Source organism: Styela clava, unplaced genomic scaffold, assembly GCF_964204865.1.
Source record: "Styela clava unplaced genomic scaffold, kaStyClav1.hap1.2 HAP1_SCAFFOLD_216, whole genome shotgun sequence".
NCBI lineage: Eukaryota > Metazoa > Chordata > Ascidiacea > Stolidobranchia > Styelidae > Styela > Styela clava.
Window position 1 is genome coordinate 1 of NW_027556747.1, and position 27,961 is coordinate 27,961.

At 35.4% G+C, this 27,961-nt stretch overlaps 4 protein-coding genes and 2 long non-coding RNA genes across 8 annotated transcripts; 2 read left to right on the forward strand and 4 right to left on the reverse strand.

Moving 5' to 3' along the window:
- Positions 1-6: 6 nt before the first annotated feature.
- On the forward strand, positions 7-1,852 carry LOC144419728 (required for meiotic nuclear division protein 1 homolog). The gene is made up of 5 exons (XM_078109837.1): positions 7-121; positions 186-414; positions 506-598; positions 880-1,024; positions 1,093-1,852. Exons 1-5 carry the CDS (start codon positions 79-81, stop codon positions 1,177-1,179), a joined length of 597 nt encoding a protein of 198 aa, XP_077965963.1. The 5' UTR covers positions 7-78; the 3' UTR covers positions 1,180-1,852.
- On the reverse strand, positions 1,235-4,392 carry LOC120336460 (large ribosomal subunit protein uL18m-like). Its single transcript, XM_039404145.2, has 4 exons — positions 2,467-4,392; positions 1,844-2,054; positions 1,583-1,672; positions 1,235-1,505 (listed from the first exon to the last, which is right to left on the reverse strand). The coding sequence occupies exons 1-4, from the start codon at positions 2,540-2,542 to the stop codon at positions 1,235-1,237; spliced, it is 648 nt and encodes a 215-aa protein (XP_039260079.2). The 5' UTR covers positions 2,543-4,392.
- A 1,387-nt stretch (positions 4,393-5,779) lies between these two features.
- Positions 5,780-15,716, forward strand: LOC120329303 (uncharacterized). Of its 2 annotated transcripts, none has more exons than XM_078109839.1 (5): positions 5,780-5,931; positions 14,026-14,164; positions 14,291-14,407; positions 14,849-14,969; positions 15,372-15,716. In XM_078109839.1, exons 1-3 carry the CDS (start codon positions 5,857-5,859, stop codon positions 14,344-14,346), a joined length of 270 nt encoding a protein of 89 aa, XP_077965965.1. In that variant the 5' UTR covers positions 5,780-5,856; the 3' UTR covers positions 14,347-14,407; positions 14,849-14,969; positions 15,372-15,716. The 2 variants fall into 2 exon arrangements, with proteins under 2 accessions (XP_077965965.1, XP_077965964.1); XM_078109838.1 differs by having other exon boundaries at positions 15,372-15,714.
- LOC144419730 (uncharacterized) lies at positions 9,960-11,108 on the reverse strand. Its single transcript, XR_013474239.1, has 3 exons — positions 10,886-11,108; positions 10,279-10,350; positions 9,960-10,190 (listed from the first exon to the last, which is right to left on the reverse strand). It is a non-coding gene; the product is annotated as an uncharacterized LOC144419730 (long non-coding RNA).
- LOC144419729 (uncharacterized) lies at positions 11,183-13,010 on the reverse strand. 2 transcript variants are annotated; one of them, XR_013474238.1, is made up of 3 exons: positions 12,489-13,010; positions 12,081-12,197; positions 11,183-11,659 (listed from the first exon to the last, which is right to left on the reverse strand). It is a non-coding gene; the product is annotated as an uncharacterized LOC144419729 (long non-coding RNA). The 2 variants fall into 2 exon arrangements; XR_013474237.1 differs by having other exon boundaries at positions 11,183-12,197; positions 12,489-12,987.
- Positions 15,717-20,974: 5,258 nt separating the features above from the next.
- Positions 20,975-27,588, reverse strand: LOC120336211 (uncharacterized). Its single transcript, XM_039403834.2, has 5 exons — positions 26,614-27,588; positions 24,980-26,067; positions 24,427-24,531; positions 22,705-22,876; positions 20,975-21,985 (listed from the first exon to the last, which is right to left on the reverse strand). The coding sequence occupies exons 2-5, from the start codon at positions 26,028-26,030 to the stop codon at positions 21,814-21,816; spliced, it is 1,500 nt and encodes a 499-aa protein (XP_039259768.2). The 5' UTR covers positions 26,031-26,067; positions 26,614-27,588; the 3' UTR covers positions 20,975-21,813.
- Positions 27,589-27,961: the final 373 nt, after the last annotated feature.

Consider the following 27,961-nt stretch of genomic DNA (forward strand, 5'->3'; position numbering starts at 1 on the left):
GAAAATATTCTCAAGATATCCAAAATTCATGCTCATAATTCATATTCATCAGATGTAGTCAACTCAGAGAGTGAAGAAATGATATACAGTTATGATGATGGACCATCAAGAATTCAACAAAGTTGTTACTATTTTATCGATAATTTCATCCATGTTGTCAAATACTAAAACTTTGCCTATTACAGGTAAATTCATTTTGTGTGGGAGCAGTGAACACAAAGAGCTTTCATTGGATATGTTTGCATTTTCCAATGCTTTGTGTAGTTCTGTAAAACTTGCTCACTGGGAACATACTCTGGATACATTGATCAACTCACTTGAAACAGTCCCAAACAGTTTGATTGAAGGCAGTAGAGTGAAGTATGAAACACCAGCAAAAATTTTACGAAAAATAGGAGAAATATTCTTAATAAGGTAATTTCATGTGTTTTTCAAATTTATCTTGAAATGAGAAAGATAATGTCCGTATTTCTTCTATTCTGATTTCTATATATGATTAAAATAGGCACAGAGTCAACCTACAATACAACCTTCTCGATGTACCAGATACCTATTGGGATCATGAAAATCTGGAAAAGCTTTATGTGAGTACCACAAGGTATGTTGGTGCCTTGGTGCATTCCACTACTAAAACAATTTGTTCTAGTCTTAACAAGTGGCTTGTACTCGTCAAGAATGTTCTACATTCCATGCAAGTCTGAGAAGTGGCCCCATCACCCTTGTGTGGTAAGCGGCGATTCGTGGGATAACAATAAAGTCGTATATTGAAACTTACATAGCATACATACATACTTACATAGCGACATACAAGTATTCAATTAACCACTCAAAGCCCTATTAATCCACTTATTCAGTTCATCATTGTGCATACTGCTTCAGATATCTCAACATAAACAGGAGAGTTCATCTGATGAATGAAAAACTAACATACTGTGCTCACATGGCAGAGCTACTGAAGACAGATCTGCATGAAAAAAGATCACTACGTGTAGAAATATTGATTGTACTTCTGATTTTTATTGAGGTGAGTGACAAACAAACTTACATTTTCATATTAGATCAGTACCTAATATGGGAAATTGCATTTCACAGATTGTTTTTGAAGTACTTCACTTATTTGTCCTCCCACTTCTTAAAACCAGCGAAAATGATTCTAGTGGACCGGAGAAGGATGAGTGAGATGAAGACTGAACCATCGATTGATCAGTTTGGCTTTTCACCATGATCCTGATGTTTACTCTACCCCCGGAGGGGAGGGCCCAGTTGGTAGCTCATGCGGCTTCACATATCCGAGTCGTCTGTAAGATGGCTCTTCTAGACACAAACCCTCAGCTTCAGCTGCTTCTTTGAAGAGGTTTATGCTTTCTGATTCAATTTCATATAATTCAGGGAATCTGAAAGAAACACATGAAATGCCAGCCCTCAAGCACCGAGATGCTATCACTCTTCCAAGGTTAGCTGCTGCAGAAACATCTGTAGTACAGTGTAACCGCTTTCTAATGTACCTGTGAAATGCATATTATGGTAACATTCATTTCCAACATAATATAAAATAAATAAAATTGAATATTAATAGATTTACTTTTCTCTTGTTGATGCATCGATAACAATGCGACCAGTATGGTGTTCAACTTCAGCATACATGTGCCAAGATGAATGTCTCAGAATAAGTCTGAATAGAAAATTGATTTTTGAATAAAATTTGGTTTGGATATTCATTTATGTGGGTAGTAACAATGGTGTATGCTTGCTGCCAGAACAATCTGAAATGAATGCATTTTAGAAATGTTGAGTTTTGCTTTGCTGTTTATACGACGTACATTCAAAATAAATGTACTCTTACCTGTGATAATAGTTTCTTCTAGGAAAATTGCTTGATAATATTTTGGCATATCCTCCCCATTCCATTCCCCAACCATAATCCTTAATAGTGTAACACAGTCTTTCTAAATTTCTCGGATTCCGGTTGACAAAGTTTTCCATGGGTTTAATCGCATCATTTCCTTTTTCAATTCTCTCATTATCATGATCATTTGAATACTGAAGACGCTGTGCTGTTATGAGTAATATTATTTGTCATATGAACCCTAAATTCTGTTTCCAGGAACAAAGTATTCAACAGTATCTTTGATAGTTTGAACAAACTATACAAATTCCACTAATTGGCCTAACAGGCAGTCGGCGAGTCAAAAATCTTTTCTTGAGCAAAAAATAATTAGGATAGTCACATGAATCATTGCATGTTTCATGTAAACTAATAACAGAATAAAGAGGTTACTGGTAACTAATGAGATTCATTTCAATCCGTCAGTATTGGAACTGTAGGCTAAGTCTAAGTGGCAGAACTGCAACAATACATCATACTTTTAGACTTACTGTAGTAGCTATATTGTTTTCTGCTGAAACAATAAAAAGGCAAAACTCTGTTTCATTACGGCATTTTACAATTATGAATTAGAAACTTACCTTTGAATTGGTTCCACTGAGTGGTGACAAATAACCGTTCATTCAATCTTTTACATGAGCGCACCAAGCTCAACATTCTCACGATCGGACAATGACAAAACCTTATCAGAATCTGTTTCCCATGAGACGACACTAGGGCCCACACCAAGTTTTAAACATGATATGGTACTCTATTTAGTAACTTTAAATTCAAAACACAATCGCATCATGTACAATATTCAGAAATTAGGATTGAAGTTGCAGAAATCTGAGTTTTAATATTAATTTTTTGATTTTAATTTTTTAATATTCAGGCATAGGCTACAGTGAGAAGTTAGAACCCACTCAACATAGCTGCATAGACTACCCAAACATTTCAGCATTTAGACAATGCTGGATATTTTCCATCAAAATCATAAGAAGCCTACTGTAATGAGGAATATTAGGATGGGAATTACATATTTATCCCTGGGGAGAGGAAAGCTGATAGGACAACTTAATCTGTTAGTGAGTAATATTTATTCACCACCTTGTGAAATTTGGAAACACATTTCTACAAATAGAAAAAAAGCATCATTCACAGGTGAGAGGAGTCGCAGAAAACCCCAAGAGGTTATCTAGCTGTAACACCCTATGGAGTATTACTGTTATTAAAAGATGAACAATAAAGAAACTACATTAGGCAATTGTTTATAGTGGGCATTATTTTAATATTTCGAATGTTGCAAGGTTGTTTATTACTATACAAGGGCAAGTTAATCAAGATTTTGGGCAAAATAAGAACTAAAGTTCTAAATTATAGATCATGGACACTAAATCAAAAATCAGTATAACACCAGAACACACTAATACTGCAAGCATTAATGTAATAAATATATAACTTGAATATATAAGGAAAAACACATGGTCTTTTTTTCTATTCTATTCATAACCACTCGAGAGATAAATTTTCAATTGTTCACTGAATGTTGCAAGTGAGTAAAAAATGGCGCACCATGGCCTCTCGTCCAGTTGTCAGTCTGAGTCGGGTATAGGATTAGTTAGGCAGTTACGGTACTTTTTTGGAAGCATGGACTTGATGGTGGAGAGAGCCGTAACCGAACAGCGGCCACATGAACCGCCCTACAGCGACGAGAGTCCAGCAATCCCTGAATCCTCTCGCACATACCTAACCCCGCATGGGATGCGAACCCACGCTTGGTAATCAGAGGTGCAGTGGCAAGCGTATTCCTAACGCTTAGCATGATCCGCCGCATCGCAAATTCAGAAATTAATTCAACACAGGATTATAAATCAGGAGAGTAAACGTTTTAAACCTTACCCAAGGTTTTGTTTACTCTCCTGATTTCATAATCAGTTTTTATTTATTTGTTTTTATCAACCGTTTTATCGCCTTTCTGCTGATTATGGAGTCGAAATAAACTTATCTTATGTAAATACTATCCTATCTTAGAAAAATATCAAAAAATGTAGGATGGGATATATTTATTTATATGTAGTTAGCAAATGCAAATCCGAAACAAATTTCCCTGGTACAGTGGTACAATTACAACCTGTATATAACACTGGTGACTTCCAGGTGGTAAATGCTGAAATATGTACCACAAAGGCACACACTACTGGATGCGGGATCTCTGTATGAGCCCAAAGAAAATGCTTTATATACGGTACCAATACTTCGTTAGAATGTCTTCTTTTATCACAATAGATCAAAGTATCGCAATTTCAATAACTATCACCCAGATCAGCAATAAACTATGCAGAAATAGAAGGGGGTTTCCGCCCCAGCAAGGAGCTGTTTGGATTCTGTGATAGTGACAGGTGCGCCTCCGATGGCGCTTGGGAAGTGATTTTCAACGAGTGTTCTGCCGTAAATATATGGTTCTGGGAAAAATTGTTCTTTCCCAATTCATTCTGATTGACATATTCATGATGATAAATTCATGTCAATCAAAATTTCCCAAATACGTTTTCGGTTAAGATGACTTTGTTGTTCGATAATAATACTCCAGTCTGAAATCACTGAATTTGGTTCTAGGATTTTATGACATCATAATAGGATCTTACGGTAGTTAGCCAATTTCCTCAGTTATTGGACACGTAGTGGACATAACGATCGTTTCAATATTATGTTGTTCTTGTTCTTGTTGTTTGACACAGAATAACACACCTAGTGGAAATATTAAAAAACCGCTTTTCCCTTCGAATACTGGACCAATTGCTTTGAAATTTCCAGTGGTTGAAGATAAAATTTTTCCCCAGAAGGCTATTACTTTTATTCATTTTAAATATTTCTGTTAGCTCTGGGAGATTTGTTTTTGTTTGCTATGACGTCATTAAACGTTCTGCGGACATACGTTCTACTGTACTGCTTCGCTTGGTGTGAATATATTTAAACCGTACTGTACTGCGAACAGACGTGTCCATATATTTGGGCGTAGCTCTCTTGTTTATATTTTAGGTTATTCACAGGTTAGATTAGGTATAGGTTAAATTGAACATAGTTTGAAATAGACTTTGTTGCTCTGTATTACACGTGGACTCAAAAAAATTAGCACGTAATTACTGCCATATCTTGTATGAGGTATAGTTAATTGTATTTTATCGCATACGCCATACAGTATTGTGAATTGTAGTAGTAATATTATAATACTGTAAGGCTTTGTTAGTCTTAAATTTAAAGAGTTTAGTTTATTATTTTTGGCGGACCGCGGTTGATTTGAATGTTTCTCGTTTCATTTCAAGTTTCGTTGTATTGATTACTATAAAATGAATTGCTTCGATTTCATGTTGAATTCCATTGTAAAACATTGAGCACATGCAAGGAGCCTACTTGTGGTTTACAAACTCGAATTGCATTAGAGCACGAATAATTCTTGAGTTTGGGACGGTGGTTTCGACTTTCGGCGCGTTGTTAAAAGTTCCCTCCCAATCACTTAATTTACGTTTGAAATAGGCCAGGGTACTGAATTAAAGCACGGAAAATTGATGATAATGGCAATGAATCTTGTATTTACCTGTTTGTAGCAACGCTTGAACAATAATGCAAAAATTACCATGATTTATTAAAATGGGCTCCAGCCTATAAGGAAGATTTCATAAGGCCATATTGATACATTTCAAGAGACAGACGCCATGGCGCATATTCGTACAAAAAAAATTGAAATAGTGAGATCAATCGGTAGAAATTTGGATCATTCTTTCAGTTCAGAGTTTATCCCGACATTAAAATTATGAATTGAATTGCGGCATTTTTCTAGCACAAATATGAGAAGAAGATTAATTCGATGTTTCCTGTCTATTCCCGCAGCATTGCTGGTGGTTCGATTGACAGTCTGTGCCTCTTAACGCTGTACAAGTATCGAATATTTGCTGCTAGTGATAGAGAGAAGAAATCTATGCTCTGGAACAATGAATGATATTCAAGATGCCTGGGGCAGAGTTGCCAATGTCATTTATGCTGAATCGCCAGAAGAAGCAAATAAGGTGAAATTTTTTTAATCTCTTGTATTGATGTAAAAAAGAGTCGAAAATTTGCTCCGGCTTAGATTTTGGTGAAATCGCTCACGTTTACTTTATAAGTCTTAAAATCGAAGCAGCACAAATGCTCAATTGTAAAAATAGCTTTTGATAGCTTTCCATTTCTAATTGAAAGTAAGTTTTCATCTGCCGGAATTGTAGCTTATTTTATGTAAAACTACAAATAAAGCAGGCGGTTTTTATCACGACTTGTGTAAGCGCGCGTTATTTCAACTTATTTGTCGTGATAAGACTACACGACAAAAAAAACTACGGTTTGAGAGGTTCAGAAACTAAATCATCACATTTTTCAGAAGTTCGTTCAAATTGAATTAGCGATGTCCGGAGAAGACATTGCCGTACACGTATTAAAGCTGTGAATGAGTTCCTTGCGGAAGCGATTCAATCATCAAATCCAATGCCTGCCAATATTTTAATGGTTATAGTGTTGCGGCGATGGCGTTTCGGAGGGGACACGCAAAAATATTTGTAATATTATAATCGTTTTTTGGTAATGTATATGCAGGCGAATCCGTGCTTTTGGTCACGAATATCATAAAATAAAGTATTAGGCCGCGAGCCGAGGCCCTGAAAAACGCCTAGAAAGTGAGTTTCGTAGCGCACATCAGGTAATTACCTGAAAATGATTTTAAAATGTTCCTTAAAAATTTAGTAACAAATATTGCCTTGTTCCCACTTCCAAAAGTTGCACGTTTTACGGAAAAGACGCTTTTACTACAAGAAATATGTGCTACGATCTGTCCTATATTCTCTACATTTTCGGCACTGAACAATGACTTCTGCATGACGTAACAATTGAATTAAACCAGCTGTTAGCGAGCGGATGAATATTAGTTATTTCTGCTCGACCTTGCGCTGAGTTGGGCAGGCTTTCCATAGCCCTGTTTAGTTATTATTAGTTAAGTTATGCTAAGACGTTGTTGAAAAATGTATAAGTAAATTATTAAACACTTGTAGATCATTACCACGGATATGGGCCGTGAGACGAAACCATGAAAACGCCCAGAAAATGAGTTTCGTAGCGCACATCTGGTAACTAAATAAATTCTTCAGTTTTGTGTGAAAACGAACATAATGAACGCATTACAGCTTGTTCCACAATCCTGGTGCGAAATTGAATATAAGAGGTTCCCGGAAATTCAATAACCATAAGTTTACAACGCATACATAAGAACTATGCAATTCGAGAGCCCTACAGCACACTAACACAAATGTATTCCTGTAATGTTTTGCCTGACCAAAATCGGACTTCCTCAGTCAATCATAATTTATTAGGTAGATTACGAAAAATATGGCATACATGTAACCAATGACATTAAACAACATGATAGGCAACTCTGACGTCACTCCATAAGACTACAGGCAAAACATTGTATTTCATGATACGCTCCAATGCACATATTTCTCGTCGCCTTTCGCGTCCGTTTTCCGCTCGCTTTTGCTACTCGGCGTCTTTTTTACGTGTAGTACCTGCCTTTTTGCGCCTGTAACGAAACAAAATAATCTCTATATCTAAAAAGTTTTGCTTACTTGGAAAGCTGGAATAACAGGCAAGCTGTAAAGAGCAATTCTGGACATCATAGACGTTTTTTTTTATCAGAGAAGATTACAAACGCGATAGCGGAAAGATTTGTGTGGAACATTTTGCAGATAATGACAAAGTTCAAAGTTAGTAATTTTAATGTTTGCGCTTAATCATTGAAATTTCATTTAAAGAGGGTGTCATACAAAACTGTGCTGCGATACAATTCCATAACACAAAGTTTGCACCTATCGAACTTGCTTTTGTAGGTGAATTTATTAGACATATTACATATTCAGTTAATCGTAGGTAACATTGCTGGTACATAATGCATCATAGAGGTTTGTTTAAATTTAGGAATTTAGCTCATAGCCCACTAATTAATATTATCTTCTATGCAGGAGGTTGCAGGGCTGAATTCAACTTGAAGCCTTACCGATCACCTGACGATGCTCATTTAGTTTGGCTCGAGCAAGTCTCCTTGAAATGCTTGTGTGGATGGAAACTACCTATATTTTTTGCCTTCCTCCGATTTTAGACAAATTTATTCTGAGGGATTTCGCATATAATTCTCACTGATTGTTGGCTGTTTATAATTCCTATTGATTGTGAATTCTGATTATAACAATGAGTTGAAAATTTTTTTACCTAATTTACTGGCACCTTTTTCTTGTCAATACTCCAAGCTGAGGTAATAAACATGACAATACATTTATGTCATCTGGAAGCAAAATATGCACACTAATTAATAGTTTGGCACATTGAGATAATACATCATGACAGAAAATACAAGTTAAAGATATGTATGACCATCACATGGTAATTAAAATTAAAAAAAATTAATAGGGGCTGTGGAGTATGGAAAGTTCAAGACAAAGAAAAAGACAAATGTTCATAGCTCATGAACTCTCAATTTTGCCTCCATTGCTTTGTGAAGGCCAATATATTTCGAGTGGCTGAATTGGTTTACCTTTATGATAGCAACGATTTTGTATTTAATATAGCGAGATTATTTCAATTTAATTGAAGTGATATAATCTCCCAAAGCAATGCTTGAATCGTCTAGAATAGATCAGTGGTGTCAAACTCATGGGTTTTCGAGAGCCGCATTGCATTTTGAAAATTGTAAAAAGAGCCGCAAACAGTTTTTGATAATGTATACTTAAAAGATATTTTTAAGATAGTTTAAGTTTGTGACATATATTGTGATGCAACTAAACAGTTGGATTAAGTTTTATTATTTTCTTCAATTTCAAATGCAATTACATATTAATATTTGCATTCCACTATTATTGCAACATTTGCAAGTTACAGTATTTATTATAAAAAATCGTAAAATTCTATGTACAACCATCAAAATCATTTTTGAACAAGCTTTGAATAAGGAAAGAATGATACATACACCAAAAATAACTTAATCTAAATATATGAACCTAAAATTAACAAAAATACTACAGTATAAACTCAATGTTTTAATAATTACATTTGTCCTGGCGTTTGGCATCTTTTTTGTGTCACCAGCATACTAAGGCCAGTCTGAAATGATTTTATAGTACCAACTCTAACTAACGAGGCCACATGATCATGGGTTTATCTGGATCTTTACGAATGTTTAATTAATTCCAGTAATGCAAAAAAGTTACTTTTATCATTTCATGTATAGATCAGCAAAAAAACAAATGACAGATTTTTTCGACAAGACATTTCGCACTACATTGCGTGGCATAGGATTGCTTGAATTATTATTGATATTGATTTTTAGTAACTAAGTCGTTGTATAATTATATTAATATACAAACACATGGAAATTTTCTGTTCGAAGTTGGTCTTCGAATTTGTCATATTGACTGCTGAGCTTATTGTGTTTTTTGATTGTATTGATGGAAATATGACAAATTAAACAATGTGCTTCAGAATTTTGTGAAGAGCAGAAATGTTACAACTCCCATTTTCTTCGAAAATGCCACCTTCTTCATGTACTTTGCGTTTAATTTAATTACTCAAGTGTTTTATTCAAGTATTCTTTTGCTAGCTTGATGTGTATTCTTAATTGGGTCAAAATGTGGACAAAAAAATCAATATTCCAAAACTACTTTCAGTAAATTGTTTTCTGTGTGAATAATCAATTTCACTTTAAAAGGTTTGAAAAATCTATTACATTTAGATAAAAAAAAAAACTTCCAAAATACTATTACAATTATTGTTAATCGAGGGCCGCACTGGAAGTTCTCTGGGGCCGCGAGTTTGAGATCCCTGGTCTAGATTGAAGTTGTTCAAAAAATATATGATAGTATTTTATCATGAATGATGATTATACCCCTTCCGGAATTTCTTCTATAGTACTACCAAAAGTTGATGAACCAAATATAACACAGGTGCAGTGAGGTACCCGTAATCCTCATTTCCAAAGCTGTTTTAAGTATGTCTGGCGTGTTTTGTGCCTTTTTACAAATAAGACCGCTTAAGCAATCTTACGCTTTGGAATTTTTAGTTATTTTCCTCAAGCCCTGCAGGATGTGGGGGCCATACACAACTCTACCGGAGGGTCAAATGTCTTTGCATGCCTCCATAGGTTGTTTTTCTATTGCAAATTTCTATTTTCAATTGCATTATATTTCTTGGAATCACACTGTCACTGATATGTCGCCAGACTTCTGATATCTCCCCGTCTGCTATAGTTGTCCTGTGAATAAATAATAGGAAATTGAGATTAGACGAATAGTTGAAAGTTTTGCTTTATGTCGGCTTAATTTCTTGATTGATATACTTACTATTTCTGCTATTGCCTCTTGTGCTGCAAGAGTCTCGCAATGCTTAGACAGGTTTGTCCACAACTTTCACATCTGAAGAAAGAGAGGAGATTTATTAATTTTCGTTAAGAATAAATAAAGCAGTCTATATGATTCAGAATGGAAAAGCTAATAAATCCAATATCTCATGTTTTATTTAAAAAATATTTTACTGAATTTGGTATATAAACCAACTAATAAAAGGGTTTAGTCAGAAAATTACAAGCATTCGTGGCTCCAAATACTTGAGAAATCAGACTATACAATATAGACCGGTATGAGTGAAATGTTAGGTAAACTTGTTAACACTTTGATTCAATACGCAAATAAAAGTGAATGCGTAATAGTATGTTACAATGAGCAGCAATCAACAATGAGTATATATCCTCACTGATTAAAAAAATCTAACTGGAGGTGCATGAACTATTTGAAACCATGACGGGTAAGTAAATATGTAATTTCGGCAAATGGGCAACTACGTACCGTACTGAATTAATAACTTCGTAGTATTTGACAAAGGCTGGCTTTCCCACATGTACTTAACAGTGCGATGCCCGGGTGTGATATACAACAATAGTATTCACCTTACCTTTTACCGATTTCTTTTTACCCCAACTTTCAAAAATATCATTAAAATCGACAACAACTGTCAAAGCAGGCACGAACACCATTCGTGCTACGCCTTGAAAGCAGCACACATCCGCTCGTTTTCGTCTCGTCAAGTATGTGCATTGGAGCGTGCTATCGAATACGATCTTCGGACAAAAATGCCGGAGTTGCGCATCATGTTGTTTAATGTCATTGATGTAACCAACAACAAAAAATACTTTAATTGTGTGACAGGAGTCGGGAGTGACCTCGAAAGCAGCGACACCAACAACGCTGATTCACATTTGAGAATAAATTTTATGTAATAACCACAAGCAGTTTACAACAAGAACAGCATAAAAAGCTACATCCATTTTATAGAAGCTATCAAGTATCAAACGTATTTATTTTTAAGCAATGAAGTCACAAATTAACATCGTGAGCACGAAAACACAAATAAATCAGTTATTTCTCACTTAGAAATTTACCGCAAAAGTCTAGAAAATTAAATGAATGTACAATATGTACATAACATAGTGAACAGAAATATTACAATTTACAATTAATCTTTTTTTAGTTTATGTGGTTATGTATTTGAACAAAGGCAATAATATTTCTAGAAACAGGACTACGACACTAACAAATGTCCGAAAAAAAAAACAAATGTATGATACTTATTAAATCAACTGTAATATCTAATTCACTTTCTTCTGAATTGTTTTCGAAATCCACTATCTCAAAAATCGACTTTTCCTCTATAGGTGTACTGTGATTTCTGCAGTCAATACAAAAACAAAAATCTGTGCAATTTAAGTTGATTTTGGCACACTTTCATAAATTATTTTGACTATTTTTCTTTGCAGTTTGCCAACTCAAGAACTGATTTGAGGGCCACATGCTTCTTCAGTGAATCATTGTTGGGTGGAGAGTATAATCCTTATGTTTGACAGTGTTAAATAGACGTGCCCTGGTATCATTTACATTCTTCATATCCTCTTCAAATTCCTCAGCTTTATTTATTAATACCTCGTTAACCTCAAAAGATCTTCATAGTCGAGGGAAAAAAATGAATTGAAAATCTCAATGAAGTCTCCAACATGAATTTGATGGGCAGTTCCAATTGCAGAAAAGTGCTAAAGTATTTCAATATGAATAGCCCATCTAAGCTGTTTGCAACTATTATGATTCTCATATACCTTTAAGCTTCAAGACTTCTTGTTTAATCCATTTTATAGCACTGATAGCAGCAGGGATCAGAGCCTGCGTTAGGTCGGATTGGTGGAACATTGCCGTTTTCTTTTGTAGTACAGTATCTAAAATAAGGAAGAAAATAATATTTGGAGCAGCATGATTTTAAAAATACCCCTAAATACTAACTAATACCTTGAATACATAATGCATTTTATCTGATGTACTAAATGAGCGATTATATGCTCATTGCATGTTCTACAGTCCAGCAGTGTTTGCATACCATTACTAGACTATACCGGTATCTACACTAAATTTTGATATATCACAGTCTGAAATGTCCTATGACAGTATGAGTATGGACTATAGACTATATTTTGAAACATCAACTGTTTGTCTACAACTTCATTTCTCACCTCTCAATCATTTCCAATGCTACCGGTACCTTTCTTTCCACTCCGGCATAACTTATCATTGCTTCCCAGGTTCTTGTCGACTCTATGAATTTAGATTTAGAACAACCGACATTAGTAAAATTGATTAATTTCTTCTCTTTCACACAACCGTGCATTACAGAAACAGCCATTCATTTCTATTTCCAAATATGCTGTGGCCTATATAGTAGTATAAGTCTGCTGAATAGTCAAGAAGAGTCATTAAATTAATCATAAACATTTCATGCAAGCCAGAAAATATCGTTGTTTGTGACATATTATTCTAGGTCTAGCCTTCCTTGGAGTTACCGCACCGTACCTATTTAACAACGTCTTATGAGCTAGTGCTCAACTAAAATTGCTATTTATGGCAAGGATATACAAGTGTTTAATATCTTACCTATACTTTTCAACACCTCCTTAGAATAACTGGACTAATATTACCGGTAACTGAAAAAAACTATGAAAAGGCTACTCAACGCAAAAGCGAGCAGTTGAGTACATCTGATATTCATCCGACCACTGGGGATCCACCTACAGCTGACTAACTTGACTGTTACGTCGTGCAGAAGTCTGCGTTCATTGGCCCATGATACCGGAAAAGCAGAGAAAATAGGACAGATGGTAACACATATTTATTGTAGTAAAAGCGTCTTTTCTGTAAAACGTGCAACTTTTGGAAGTGGGAACAAGGCAATATTTGTTACTAAATTTCTAAGGAACATTTTAAAATCATTTTCAGGTAGTTACCTGATGTGCGCTACGAAACTGAAAGATAAATGGCCTCGGCTCGCGGCCTATATTAGACATAGCCTAAGTCAGGGTGGTCCAAACCCAGGCCCACAGGCCACATGTGGCCCGCCGCTTCATTATCTGTGGCCCGCGTCACATTCGGAGAATAATCAATAAATAACATTTGGTGTTGTTTCGTAATAAAATGAATCAGGAAAATCTTTTGACATATATATTGTTACTTCATTATTGTCACCTCACTGGATTGACTGGTGTAATGGCTAGCGGAGGCAACTAGCAAAGTTAAATGATGTGCTTGGCAGTCTAAATTGTTATCTGGCTTTCTATCTTTGGTCGGGAAGATATGCTAATAATATAGGCATCATAGAAAACTAAAAATCGAATGCGGATTCTATTAGCCTGGAATGGCTATGTCTGACAACTATGTGTTTGCACAATAAAAGTGTTTGTTTTTCATGGCACTGTTACCTATTCTTTGCACTATTGTGGCCCGCGAACAATGCAAAAATAATTTTGTGGCCCGCGGAGCCGACAGCCTTGGACCACCCTTGCCTAGGTCCTGATACAATGCTGCATGTGTGAAGCTCAAAAATACACAATACCATCTAAGAATTATTAGACTTGCGGAAAAGCTGCAGCAGCAAATTTCTCATTTATGCAAACTTTGATCAATTATCTTCTATTTCTATATGAAAGTAATATTTTTGACCAAGTCATTAACAAAACATAAAGATAATAACATAACAATTTTCATGTTTTATTTTAGGCATACACCAAGTGGGCTGACAAATTCGACACCGACATTAATTCGACACTCTGTTGCGTGTCTAACGAGGAACTTGCTGAAAACTCGTTAATTCATATAAAAAATAATGAATCTGCACAACTTTTGGACTTGGCAGTCGGTAAACAATTATAAGCAGTTCGGTATTGACTCGCTAACATTTCATAACACTATCAAATCCACCAATAACAATTATACTAGACCTATTCTCTAAAATTATGTCCGACAACTCTCTTCCCATTCAAAGGCACTGGATTGGCTGCAGAAGCATTACTAGATCATGGATACAAAGGAGTAGCCTAATGGATGCTGTTGAATTGAATGAAGATATGCTGAAGAAAGCGGAATCAAAAGGAATATATAGGTAAAGCGAGATAGTGGAGTCTAGTCATTATTGTCGCTGGGCATCGCCGTTTTGCTTTTTTATTGTTATTATTTATTGTGTGACTGGGAACCTGCCAACGAATGAAATGCTAGTCATCATTTTCGGACATATCCATTTGACTTCGCTTTTCTCTGATTGCATATAATTACCAGTAATCAGAGGAAAAAATTAATGAGGTAGTGTCCCTTTCTTCGGTGACCTATCGCTTAATACATTACCGTATTTTTGTATGGTTTAAGTGAGTTTTGGTATTTCAGCACTTGATCCGACTTGACTTAAAAAAAACTTATTGAAAATTCCAGCTACAACAGAAAAAATTCAGACCAACCGACAATTACGTTGAAGTGACGTAAAATAATGTATCAATTAGTTAATTTACAAAATTGCACTACATTAATAATCATGACAAATGTAATGCAGGAAACATATTTGCTTCAAAATTACACCCGGAGCATCAATTCCAGTAGGACAAAATATATACGACACCGTGATTTGTTCTGGGGCTCTTGGAGCAAATCATTTGGAGGAAGGATGTATTGTTGTATGATTGTAAAATATATTTTATATGACTGTAATATAAATATTCTACTCTAGTCGGTTATAATTGGATTATGATTTGAATGAATGATCTGCCGGCGACAACATCTTTTGGTAGATGAAAACACTTTGAATTTAACACATTAAAAAAGTTTTCAGGTATTTGGTTTTGGAGTTTGGAGGAGTTTGGTTAAATCGCCAGTCACCTATTGTTACTGTTTCACTTTTTCTTTTTTCGATCACATGTCGTGAATCTCCTTGAAAAAAATAAGATGAGAAATGAAATTTACGCAGAAGTAGTTTTTTTTTTCAATGAAAAATAGATTTTAGTGTCGTTTTAAATCTTCAAATGCCCAAAAGCAGCACGATCCGTGATATACTTTTTTTTGTTTATGATATATTTTAGCGAATGATTCATTGCTTGAAACCGAGTGGAATTCTGGTGTTCAATACGAGAAAAACGAAGGCAAACAAAGTATTTGTTTTGAAACTTAACGCAATGATGAAAGAACTTGTAGATATCGGCCAATTGAGCAAGATTGAAGTGAAAGAAGTGTTGCACTATCGAAGCAATTGCAATGAAACCGACGACGCCATGATGTGGCTGTATGTATACAAAAAGTTGTGAATTTTCGGTTTCCCTAATATAATAAAAAGAAAAACGTAAATAGGTATTTTTCCAAAGTAGCTTAAAGAAATAAAGAAAAAATTAATTAACAAAATGCAGTTTAATTCAGGTTCATTTTACTATGTAGCAGATTGGTGAGGATGAGGTACATTATTACGACAAAATTATGTTAAATGTAAAACAATGATTATTTAAAAAGTAGTAGGAGGTAGCCTACATGTTAAAATTTTATAGAACTGAGTAATATTGTGGGAAGGCGAAGATATGCTTCTAAATTAGAATAAAAAATTTATTCGTATATTGCCAAACTCGATTATCAAACTGAGCAAATAAAAAATCTCCGTATCTTGTTACCTAGTCTTACTCTTAAATCTGTGCTTATTGGACACTAAATGGACTTATGAATCGTTTTGTTATTGTGTTGTTGTTAGAGTTTGCTTCTTGTTGTTACGGTATGAAAAAATCTATTTTCCCATTAACTACTGGACTATTTTCCCATTAACTACTGGACTATTTTCTTTGAGATTTTCAGTGGTTTAAGATCGTAATTTTAAAAGACTAGAAGGCTATTACTTCTATTTATTCCTAAGTTTTCTATGAATCTTATGAGATCAGATATTTCATCCAAAATTCTGCTGTATTCTTTTTGTTCAAGGAAACATGGTTTTTAATCTTCCAATCGTGACTATAGCTGTGGATCGAATCATTTAGCACGTTGGCACAAAATGCATGAATCATCATTGTCATAGGTCATAGGACCTGGTAAAGCTGGGAAAGTCCGGGTACGGAACCGGTACTAGTACGACACTATGGTCCACAAGTTTTCATACTGTAAGTGCCGAACATATCAAATATCTGGTAGTGAAGGAAAGTTTAAACACCATCAAATTGGAAAATTTTTTAAACTGGCTAATTGCTAACTTGCGGACAAATATTTTGAACTGGCATATTCTGGCTAAAATATTGGTAATGTCACTAATAATAGCAAGCGCTGTCATGACAGTAACAGCAATGGAAGTGTTGAGGAAGGTTGAATATAACCTGAATATCACGCATTATAATCATTTTAAACTTTCGCAAACACGAGCTAAGGATTCATGATGGAACATATAAAATAGTTCTTTTGCATAGTGAGGGGAAATAGAGAGTTCCGAAATAGGCGAAATGAGGAATTTAACCAAAACATGTTGGCAACTGGTACATTAAACATTACTATGCAACAAAACATTGGTGAATGCCGAACATTACTTGTCTGTCTGTCAACCTCATCTTGCACTGGTATATATATGGAATGCTAAAGTAGGTAAATGGATGCTGATTTTAATAAACTATATAGAGGACTTGCACGGGTCACGTGACATTGTTACTGGACGGCAATAAAACAAAAACGTCCATTTGGCTCCTGTCAGTTGCAAGTCGGATTATACGTTTGCGTTTTGTTTGGCTGTTGAAAATGGTTATTTCGTTGTTCTGTTGGCTGTACGTATAGTATAGACAACGAAATGGATCTTCAGTAATATTCCACTGATTTCAAAAGATCCTGAACGTCGCGCAATGTGGATATCATCTATTGCCAGAACTGCTTGGTGTCAAGTCCAGAAGCCATCTTACTTGTGTTTAACTGTTTGCGGACAGCACTTCGTTGATGGTGAGTGATAGTGTGCCGTTATCAATTTCTTTAAATATTCACAAGCTCCCTCATTTCAATGGAAAGCAGATGACAAACTACTGTTATCAGTAGGCCTAGGCGTGGGCCTACTTGCAGTTGCAGACTTGACTTGTGTAAGACAGTAAGGAATTAATCTAATAATCAACTACTGTTATTAGTAGGCCTAGGCGTGGGCCTACTTGCAGTTGCAGACTTGACTTGTGTAAGACAGTAAGGAATCAGGTATTGTTTCCCTAATTAGCAGGTAATCTTTTACTAAGTGTGAAAGGTTGAATAGATAACTAACGTTTAACACCAGGGGTCATGCAAAAAATAACCAGAATTCAATTGAATTCGCCATCTAGGAATACGCTCGCCACCGCATCTCTGATCACCCTGGTAGTTTCACAGGTTTCAATCCCATGCGGGGATAGTTATGTGCTAGAGGATTGCAGCTCCACTCCACCGAGGGTGGTTCACATGACCGCTGATCGGTTACGACCATTCCCCACCATCCAAGTCCATGCTTCTGAAAACAAATAACTGGCTCCCCCCCAGATAAATCCTATCCTAATGGTGCTTGTACAACTGATTCAAAATGTCTTGTTATTGTCATTGGTAAAAAAGATACGCTACCCGGAATCAAATTCATTTACGACTAGTGGCTGTGGTGGGATATGGACATAAATTTCACACTCCTTGATCGTTAGAATTTATGAAAACTCTTATCTGTATCCATTATCTTACAGATATGGGTGCGAATAGATGGATGGCAAAGTATAAGTTGCAACAAGACCACAGTGGCACAAGACCTCAGCTTGCGTGACTTGATAATACATCCTCATTCCTCAGTATCCATTTATTGATGCTTATCGTAATGACAAAGTAACTTGTCATTACTGTGGATTGGTGGAGATAAAGTGTCCACTGTGCTTTAACGAAATCAACTTCAAGACGACCCTATCAATAAAAAAAAATTTCGGTGGGTCTGGTCGTGAAGGTTTCAGTCTAGCGTTGGACACCGATACTACAACCAGATACAGTTGCCAATGAAACTTAAGCGAGGCGTAATATTGCGACTTTGTGATCTGAAAGGAAATTCTAATGGGTAGCCGGCTAGCCGCAACCTTTTGTTTAAAGAATATTACTAGATACGACTTAAGAGTCTAAACTTTTATTTGAGAGGGGTATAACTCAAGCTAATTTGCAAATAGTATTCATGGTAACAAATGTATCACACACTTTACAGTAATTATAAATTATATTTGAAAAATAAAGCACATCAAAAATGTATTTTTAAAAAACAATTGGTTTTATCTGCAGATACTAGGTTGATATTGAGATTGACCATTTCAATGCTAAATTTTCTTTAGTCAAAAGGCACACTTGATTCGCAAAAATTTGTGAATGCGCAAAGTACACCAATTTGTCTAATGTTTTGATTCCATAGGCAGGAGGTTGTGGATCGGTGCTGCTCAGGATGGGATATTTTTGCCTCTAAATGCATATTACGTGTTTCACATGAATCCATCGTGCTCAGATTCGACTGTTTTCAAGGTCTGAAGGCTCCAACAGCCTTATTTTATGGGTACACAAGCGAATTTTCAGTGTGGCATGCAGTCACTAACCTCAAGATATCTATGAGCAAGGATAAGATAACCTGGAAGTAACATTCCATAATTTAACCTGGAAGTAACATTCCATAATTTAGAGTAAAAAATGTATCTGCCTCCATAGCCCTTTCAAATGAAAGATGATGCCTCGGGGGTAATTTCTATCAAATATTTTACAGTATTATGGTTCTAGTGAAAAGGGGTGTAGGCGGCTTTTCTTTAAAGTGTGGTAGGTCTAGTCGAAAGACACATTAAATGTTTATGCTAACAACTGCGAATTAATATTGCAACGCATACAAGTTATCAGAATTTGTTGAAATGGTCCTGCCTTTTGCCTTTCTTCAAAATCCTCCTTCTTTTTAACTATTCTCTTCTTCTCTGGGGATGGCGAAAATTCAAATATCGATGGGACATGTAAGCAGCTGATAATGGGTTATCTTCCCTTTTTCCTGAAAATAAATTAAACACTAATCATCATTTGACAGTGCCAAGTTTGTGTATCAGATCAGTAATAAATTACCTACTAACTAACAAAACAATCAGACAACACCTTCTGACCATTAATGAAGATTTCTTTCAATTTAAAACGCAACTATGCCTACCAATGTGGTTAGTTTTTAGGATAGAATTTATCTGTGGTTGGGGACAGATTGCAAGGTGCAACATCGTACGATTACCATTCTATGTCGGGATTAGTTAGCCAGTTATTTGTTTTAGAAGCATGGACTTGATGGTGGGGGATAGATGATATCCACATTGCGCGACGTTCCGGATCTTTTGAAAACAGTGGAATATAGCTGAAGATCCATTTCGTTGTCTATACTATACGTACAGCCAGCGGAACAATACGAAATAACCATTTTCAACAGCCAAACAAAACGGAAACGTATAATCCGACTTGCAACTGACAGGAGCCAAATGGACGTTTTTGTTTTATTGCCGTCCAGTAACAAGGTCACGTGACCCGTGCAAGTCCTCTATACCTGTAACTTAACAAAAGAAACCGGCTTTAATAGTGGTTTTTAACATTCTCGTGGAGCTGAATCCATGCTTTTCGCTCAAATTGACTGGTAGCTTACTTGGAGTATTGTACCAAACTTAGACATATATGGTATAGAAAAACAGGTACGGGATTTAGAAAATCTACATTTTTATAACATTCCTTTTTTGTTAACGTTGAAGTTAAGTCTTTTCTTTAAATTAATAGTCGAGTCCCCTTCCAGAGATAGTAGTTATTACTTATCGATCTCAATCGGTAAGTATGTTGATAGGTATTCGTCTGTTAGACACTTTCGTATGTTACGCGATATCTCACGAAAGCGAGGTTGAATCTGCTCCAAATTTTGTATGTGCATTAATCATATCTTGAACCAGAAGCCTATTGGGTTTGGATGAATTATGTCGTATAATTAGAGTTATTAATCAATTAATGATGGGACACGCGGTGTCGCTATCGAGTCAGAGCGAATGAATCGAAACCGCAGTTTCTGTTTTGGGGGTTCCCCTAATTTTCGTTGCTGCGAACGATTGTATGCCTAACAATGCCCTATCCGTGATGTGGGGCGTTTACGTGCAAAGATCGATAAGTCGGGGGTCTCTGATTGCTATCTAGTGTTATTCGTTGATTCCATGCGAAGTCTGCAAGAAGATAGCTGGAGAGTGATCACGGTTTCTGATCTCTGCACCATGGACTGGTGAATACCATAAAAAGTACTATCGTGTCGATTACGGTACCTTTGAATATACAAACGAAGACGTTACGCAGACGTACACCAATGTGAAAGGATGCTGAATGTCTGATCAAATTATGCTGATCATCATTTACAGACATCGAGCTACGGTATAAAACCAGATAGAATGCACTTCTCCATCTGTCTTTGTCGCTGCGCTCTTCCAGAGAAGCTTCGGACGAGGCCGTGGTTCGCCTTATGGTTACGCCGTCTTGTCGGCTTTCCTCCCCCCAGATAAACATGGAAATCCTATCCTAAACAAATGTGGATTGGAATGTACTGTTGTTGCCGATTAATTCTACGACTATCTGCGTTAAATATGGAGAGCTATCATCCCTATATAAAAAAAAGTTGGTACAAATTGAAGTTTCAATAAACGCCATACATTGATGCACAATATATATTTATTAGTGAGAATCAACAAACCACACACTGTGAAACATTAACTCTTATATAGCAGCAGCTGAGTAATGCTGAAAACGACAAACTAAAATGCCAATATTGCACACAAAAAAATACATACAAATATATATAACAAATATAAATTTGTGGATAATGAGATTACAAAACATATCTAGGTATATTTAAACACAACATTGCATCAAAATGTATTAAAAAATAGTTAAATTAGATTCATTTTCCATCGTATAAGTGGCGTTAGTGGTGACAAATTTCGTTTAAAACAACAGGCAAACAAGATTTCATTTATTGTAAACTGTGAATTGGCAGTACAATTTTGAGCATTTTGACCCTTATTTTGAATGGTCAAAATCTAAATAATTAGGTTACTTAGTACCAATACTATATCAAAATTCAACTACTGCTACTTTGAATGTTTCCGTAAAATTATATTCTGGAAGTCAAATAAAGACGGGCCATTCAATACAGATGTTATAGCTTAACTATCAGACTGGAAGGCTTGTTTGCATAACCTATGTCAAACAACATGACCATTTATTTAGTATTTATGTGGTTCACACTTCTACACATTTTAGTCTGTAATACTAAGTTTTACTTCATCAGATAAGCTTACAATAATCTACTAGCACAAATGCAGCAGGAAATGAGCAGTAGTAGGAACATGCCACTTTGGCCAATCATATGAACATTTTGAACAGGGTAATAACCAAATTAAAAAATTTTCTATCTGTATGTCACTGAAGCTGTTGGTGGAGATATCATTCCAAATTCCTGATTTTGCTCTATGATTCCAGAAACAATTTCTCATTTCAGAGGTCTTCATCTGTGTCATAGTACGGTCCAGACATCAAGTACTGTTGGATTTTAGGTGGAACAGAAATAGAAGGAATCAATTCCGCAACAACACAATTTCTTATTGTCATTCTGCACATGTATTTGAGAGACTTGATTTTAGACATCCTCGAAATCGGAGTTAATAACCTGAAAACATATGCACTTTCGTTATTATAATAGGAAGTAACTTAACAAACAAGAAAAATTAAAACACAACTAGAAGAAAGAAAATTTTATAGCAGAATAAACAATGGGTTACTTAATGCGTATAGGCTCAAAGAATATGAAAGCTGAAGCGGAAATGTTTCAAATCGTATGCCAATCCTGTACCTACTAATAACGCTCAAAATCCTTATTAATTGAAAAGTTTTGGTAGCTATTGACACCATAACTCAGTCTCATTTACTCAGCGCGTAACCTTGATTTGAGCAAAGTTTCCTAAAAAAATCGAAAATATTTGAAAAACCTCTTTCTGAAAATTGCATTTGTTAAGTACTGCTTTTCCAGTGAAATTTGCCAATCTTGCATCTATGTCCTAATTTATATAAAACGCAAAAGCAATAAATACCGAAATATTTGAATATTGACATGTGAATGTCTTTAAATACAATATGAATTACATAGCTATGACAAATTATGTCCACATAGTTAGCGAATATTGCCTTCAATAACAAGCTAGGACGTTTTCGGCACATAAAGACATAACCGCAAATTGCTTATGGTAAAAAAACATTTATTACCAGTAATGCTATAAATATGTAATGAACCAGAAAGTAAAAAATATGTACTTCGGTAATATAACATCTATTTACAAATACATCATACAAAAGCACACACATGAACTGACAATCAGTATAGTTAGCAACCTTATTTGCACCGGTGGTTCGCCCATATTTTTTGGTTTGAGGAAATACAAGAAACTTCCTGATATAGAGTGCTTTACGGCTAGCTTGATGAACTGTTCAATATTTGAGTGGCGAACACATTGTGCGGCACTTCGGCTTACAGCACGACCAGGTTCATAGAGTTGAAATTTTCCTGCGAGTACAAAATAAAAATATTGGAGAGTGGCAATACACAAAAGCTATACAATACACCATATGTATACTAAAATGAACAATAGTAGTTAAAATCTATTGCAAATTTAACAAAAATTTTATAGGTTTTGCATCAACTGATGCTATTTGCAACTATGAAACTACGGTGTATGTTGATAGTAACAAATTAACACCGTTAATTTTACACACAAACTACTAAAAGTAAATAAAAATTCAAAGAAAAACTCATTTTTAGGATTAGAAGTATTTGGCATTAACTGTATTTGTGATGTATGTTTACAAAATAGATACTAAAAATAAAACAATAAAGCTGATTAGAAAGGGCACTAATTTGAAAGAAATTTAAGCAAGAAAATATTGCCATTGTAGATTTTTGTATTTGAGTTAATGTTTTGAATAACCAGTTGATACAAAATTTGCCATTTGGAACAAAAGCCAGACAATACGTCCACAGGGTGAATGAAATGTATAATTATGAATAGGGAATATGAATGATTTGCCTTCAAACACATGTTATTAGCATAATTGTAAATGACACTTTCTTCAGTGCTATAATTGACTGCTGGAGGCTATAGTATGATTATCGACAGACATCCTGAGGTATGAAATCATGTTACAATTACTTGCATATTATGAAATTATTCTAGCGATGACACATTAATGAGTTCATAACTAAGCAATATTATGTTCATGTGACATAACATCCTGTATCAAATTTCCTTGTTTTCGCTAATCTATGATAGCCATTATACTGAGATACGTATGCACTTTTCAACTTGTGATTAAAAAATGAAACAATAGAATTGTGGCACAAAAACCAGAGTTAGTAATGTGAAATTAACTTGGTCGACGATTTATTCCAGCGTAATAAGGTATATCCTGATACAAAATCAAACGAAGGCTAATTAAATTACAAATAAACAGAATCCAAAAAAGAAAAAGCACATGCATAGCATTTAACCAGCCAAGACTGAATAATGTATTTTTTGTGCATCCTTAACCTAAAATATGTGATATTGCGCCATAGATAAGTAAAAAAAACTATAATTATAAAAACCATAATAATTTCAAAGATCCAAATTTTTGCAGTGCACAAATATAAAAATGTTGGTTTAGCAAATAGGTCTATTCGAATCCTGTTATTAAGTAAATTCTAAACATGATCTCATTGTGGAAACTAGTTTCGATAGAAAAGCAAATTTTCTAACAGAGATATTCATAATTATTTCATTTGCCTACTCAAATCTTATCATTGAGAGAATCTTACAAATGATCTCATTGTGGAAACTAGTTTTGTTAGAAAAGCAAATATTCATAATTATTCCTATAATCAATATTTATGTGAATTATATTTGTTTGAACCCCCTTATTATTACATTGATTCTTCATACTAAATGATTTTCACAATTAAAATGAAAATAGCACTGCAAGAACCACAAGATAATAAAAATTAAATCATGTGCAACTAACAATGAAATCACAGGCATTTACGATACTAATCATTTAATGTTCATTATTAAAAGTGCAAACCTTCACAATATTCTACACGAATATGATGTACGGTGTTGGTTGTTGAACGCACAGTGATTGTTAGAAGATGGAGAGGATTCTGGCTGTCACGCATCAAAAATACTCCTACAAAATATAAAAATTTATTAATGTATTAGTTATACAGAACATGATTCATAATCCAGTTAGCTAGGTTTGTTTATTACATTCACAAGTAACTAAATAATACCTTAAATATTTAGCTTAAGTATTCGTTTGACCAGAAGACTTAGGTACTTAAATAAAAAAGGGTTTTACAATAATAAGTCAAATGTTTGAAATTGCTGTTTACAGAAACTTGTATTCTGAATATATGAGATGAAATTTGGCATACACTATTAGTTTAGAGCAAATGAAATCTACCGGTATATGAAATTATGCAACAAAATGACAGGGTTTCTCAAAGTGGGCCCCTAAAGGGCCCTTTTTTAATGAAGAGCAGGGGAGCATGCAGTGGTGAGAGTCTTTGGAAGGGAGCTACCAATCTTTATAGTTTGAGAACCACTGCACAATGACATCATAATAGAGAAATTACCTTCGCCTTCCTTCTGTGTAAGTAGAGCTTCGGCTTCTTGCCATGTCATGTTTCCCCAATACCATCCACATTTTTTGAGCAATAATAAGTTTTCTGCCAATTTTGCATGAGGTAAGTTGGTATTTACTCCCGCTTCAACAGGCAACTCATGTGGAATTATATCATTGTTTTCAGTATCATTTTCATTTGACAATGTCCTAACAACAGGTCTGTTCGGGATTGGTGGTGCTGTAGCATTCCTGTCCACATCTGGGATAGATTCATATAGAGGCAGCGAGTGTCGCCTAAGCGCTGTATCAAATGTCAAATCAGTAGGATTGATGGTTAAAGGAGGACTGTGTGCACCATAATTATGTCGCCTAGTGTCATGGGTGTTACCAGAGGGAATATTGTGTTGTATAGGTACAGGAAGATCATCTGCCTCTGCCAGATTCAATAAATGTTCGTCAACACTTTTGCGTAAATTTTCAAAATATTCCTGATCAAGCTTATAGCGTTGTTTTACAGCTTCATCGTTTACGACTCGTGGAGGTAGTGGAGGTGGTACACCATCCTTATTAAAATACTGCAATCTTGGAGGCTTATTGGGTAGTGGTGGGGGAATGCTTCCATTTAGTTTTGACTGCAAATCGATAGTCTGATAAACATGTCTTTGTCGTTTATCACGCAAAATATATTTTGGTTTAGGAGGTATAGCAGGCTTTATTGACTTGTTGGACTTCAACTCAGAATTCAAACAATTCCCAACTTGTGCTTCAGTGTTGGAGCTCTGACCTGCTCCTTCATGAATATTTTTTTTATCATCATTTCTAAGGGGGACAATGTCATGATATATATGCCTCCTTTCACGTTTTTTGAAATTATTTCCTGGTATTGCTGAATGAGAAATTGTCCATGGCGTCACTGATATATTTTCCGCCGTGTGTGTTTTGGATTGATCCTCATTGATTGGAGCATGCAATGGACTAGAGACTTTTCTTCTTGCACCACTACCAACCATTTCATCTCCAGTAACATGTGGGGTTGAAGATGAAGTGTGCCCATCCAGCATTACTTTTACCAATAACGTAAAATGACACCTATACAGTCTAGCAAGACATATCAAAAAAAAAATTTAAAACAAACTGACCAAAGTAATCGATATAATTCAAAGTAGCGCTTTAACATTCGAGAACAACTATGTGATCAGCAGTGTGGCGCATCATGCTCAGCATTTGGGTTACACTTGCCATAGAACCCCTTGATTATCCTGTTCGGTTCGCAAGTTACAATCATGTGGGAGTTGATTAGGTGCGAGAGGATTGCTGGACTCCCTGCCTTGGTTACGGTTCTTCCACAATCAAGGTCATGCATCTGAAAACAAAATAACTAGCCAACTAATCCCCTACGTGACATGGACTAGTAACCACTGGCCATCTTACAGTCTTATCGAATTTCCTCTTCCCCTTGATATGTAAATCCTATCCTTTTTACACTCTTACTCGTGCATTAAAGTGAAATTACAGGAAACCAATAGGGTGGTTTGGCCCCTTTGAGATCCTTACAAATCTTCAATACCCTAATTAATATCAAAAATATGAAAAAGGGGTGTCTATAGGCAGGGTTGTCCAAAACAAAAGAGTCGCAGTTCTTACCACTTTATGGCAGCTCCAGCCACGAACGAACCGATGGCAGCTCTCGCTGTGATTACGGCGCTATTATCGGTATATTCACAAAGTCATGTACCAGATTTAAGTTTAACATGTGGGATATTATCTACTTAAACCTGAAACCTAACTCCAAATCCATCGAAACTGTATCCATAAAAAAGTATTCAAATAACTTTTCGACTGATTTTTCGAATAATAGACACTTTCCGCCGTCAGCGATTTTGTCAGTGTCAGAATGGGTCTCATGTAGTTTCGTACCTAACGTACTTCTAGTGCAGTAGTGGGTGTAGCATAAAAATTTTTTCATGTGTCAATCCTAACCCCCACCTGACTACGCCATTCAAAAATTACGTCACTACAACGCCACAGTGACGTAATAGAGCCCTTCAAACTATACGAAGTGGCATCCATAACGCGCAGATGACCACCCGAAATCGAACAGCTATTTCTTTGGTTTTTTCAGCAGCGATCCCAATATGACTGTATGAGAGAGCTCGATGACGTCAGTCACTTTTTATCGTCGGCGCCTATGCCGTTTCAGGCGATCTTACGTATATTTGGCAAGCTCTATGACATAATTTTCGGATGGTGTAGTCAGGTGGGGGTTAAGATTGACATGTCAAATAACTTTTATTCTATGCCCACTAAAAGTACGTTAGGTACAAAACTACATGAGGCCCGTCAGAATGTGCAGAAAAAATAACAATATACATAATCATATTACACTATTACAGTATTATATTTTGTCAGAACTTATTAAAAATTTTATGTTATAGACCTAAGTTATAAATATTAAAACCATACGGCAGTAAGGGTATGATTAAAATGCAAAGATAAGATAAGACAAATCACACTCGAATTTAACTAAGGTACCGGTACTGTATGAATTATGATAGATTGATAGTAGCACAATAGCTCATAAGGTCAAATAAAAAAAATATCCCATACAGCCATAACACAGTACAGCAGTAACAACATAAACTGATATAACACCTTCTGCAGTACCGGTATTTGCAATAAAATCCAAAATTAGAAAAAAAATTTACAATTTCTAAATATGCCAATGTACCGTCACTGGTATAATAAGTATATAAGTATAAGTTTATTTCGACTCCATAATCAGCATAACAATACATTTGACAGATAAAAACAAATAAATAAAAACTGATTATGAAATCAGGGGAGCAAACAAAACCTTAGATAAGGTTTATAACGTACAAAATATAAGATGGAAGGTTTTGCCAAGAGGAAGTGGTACGTGTTTACTCACCTAAAATTATTAAGTTATTCCACACACGCTCACATGCACCCACCAGCCACACACACACACACA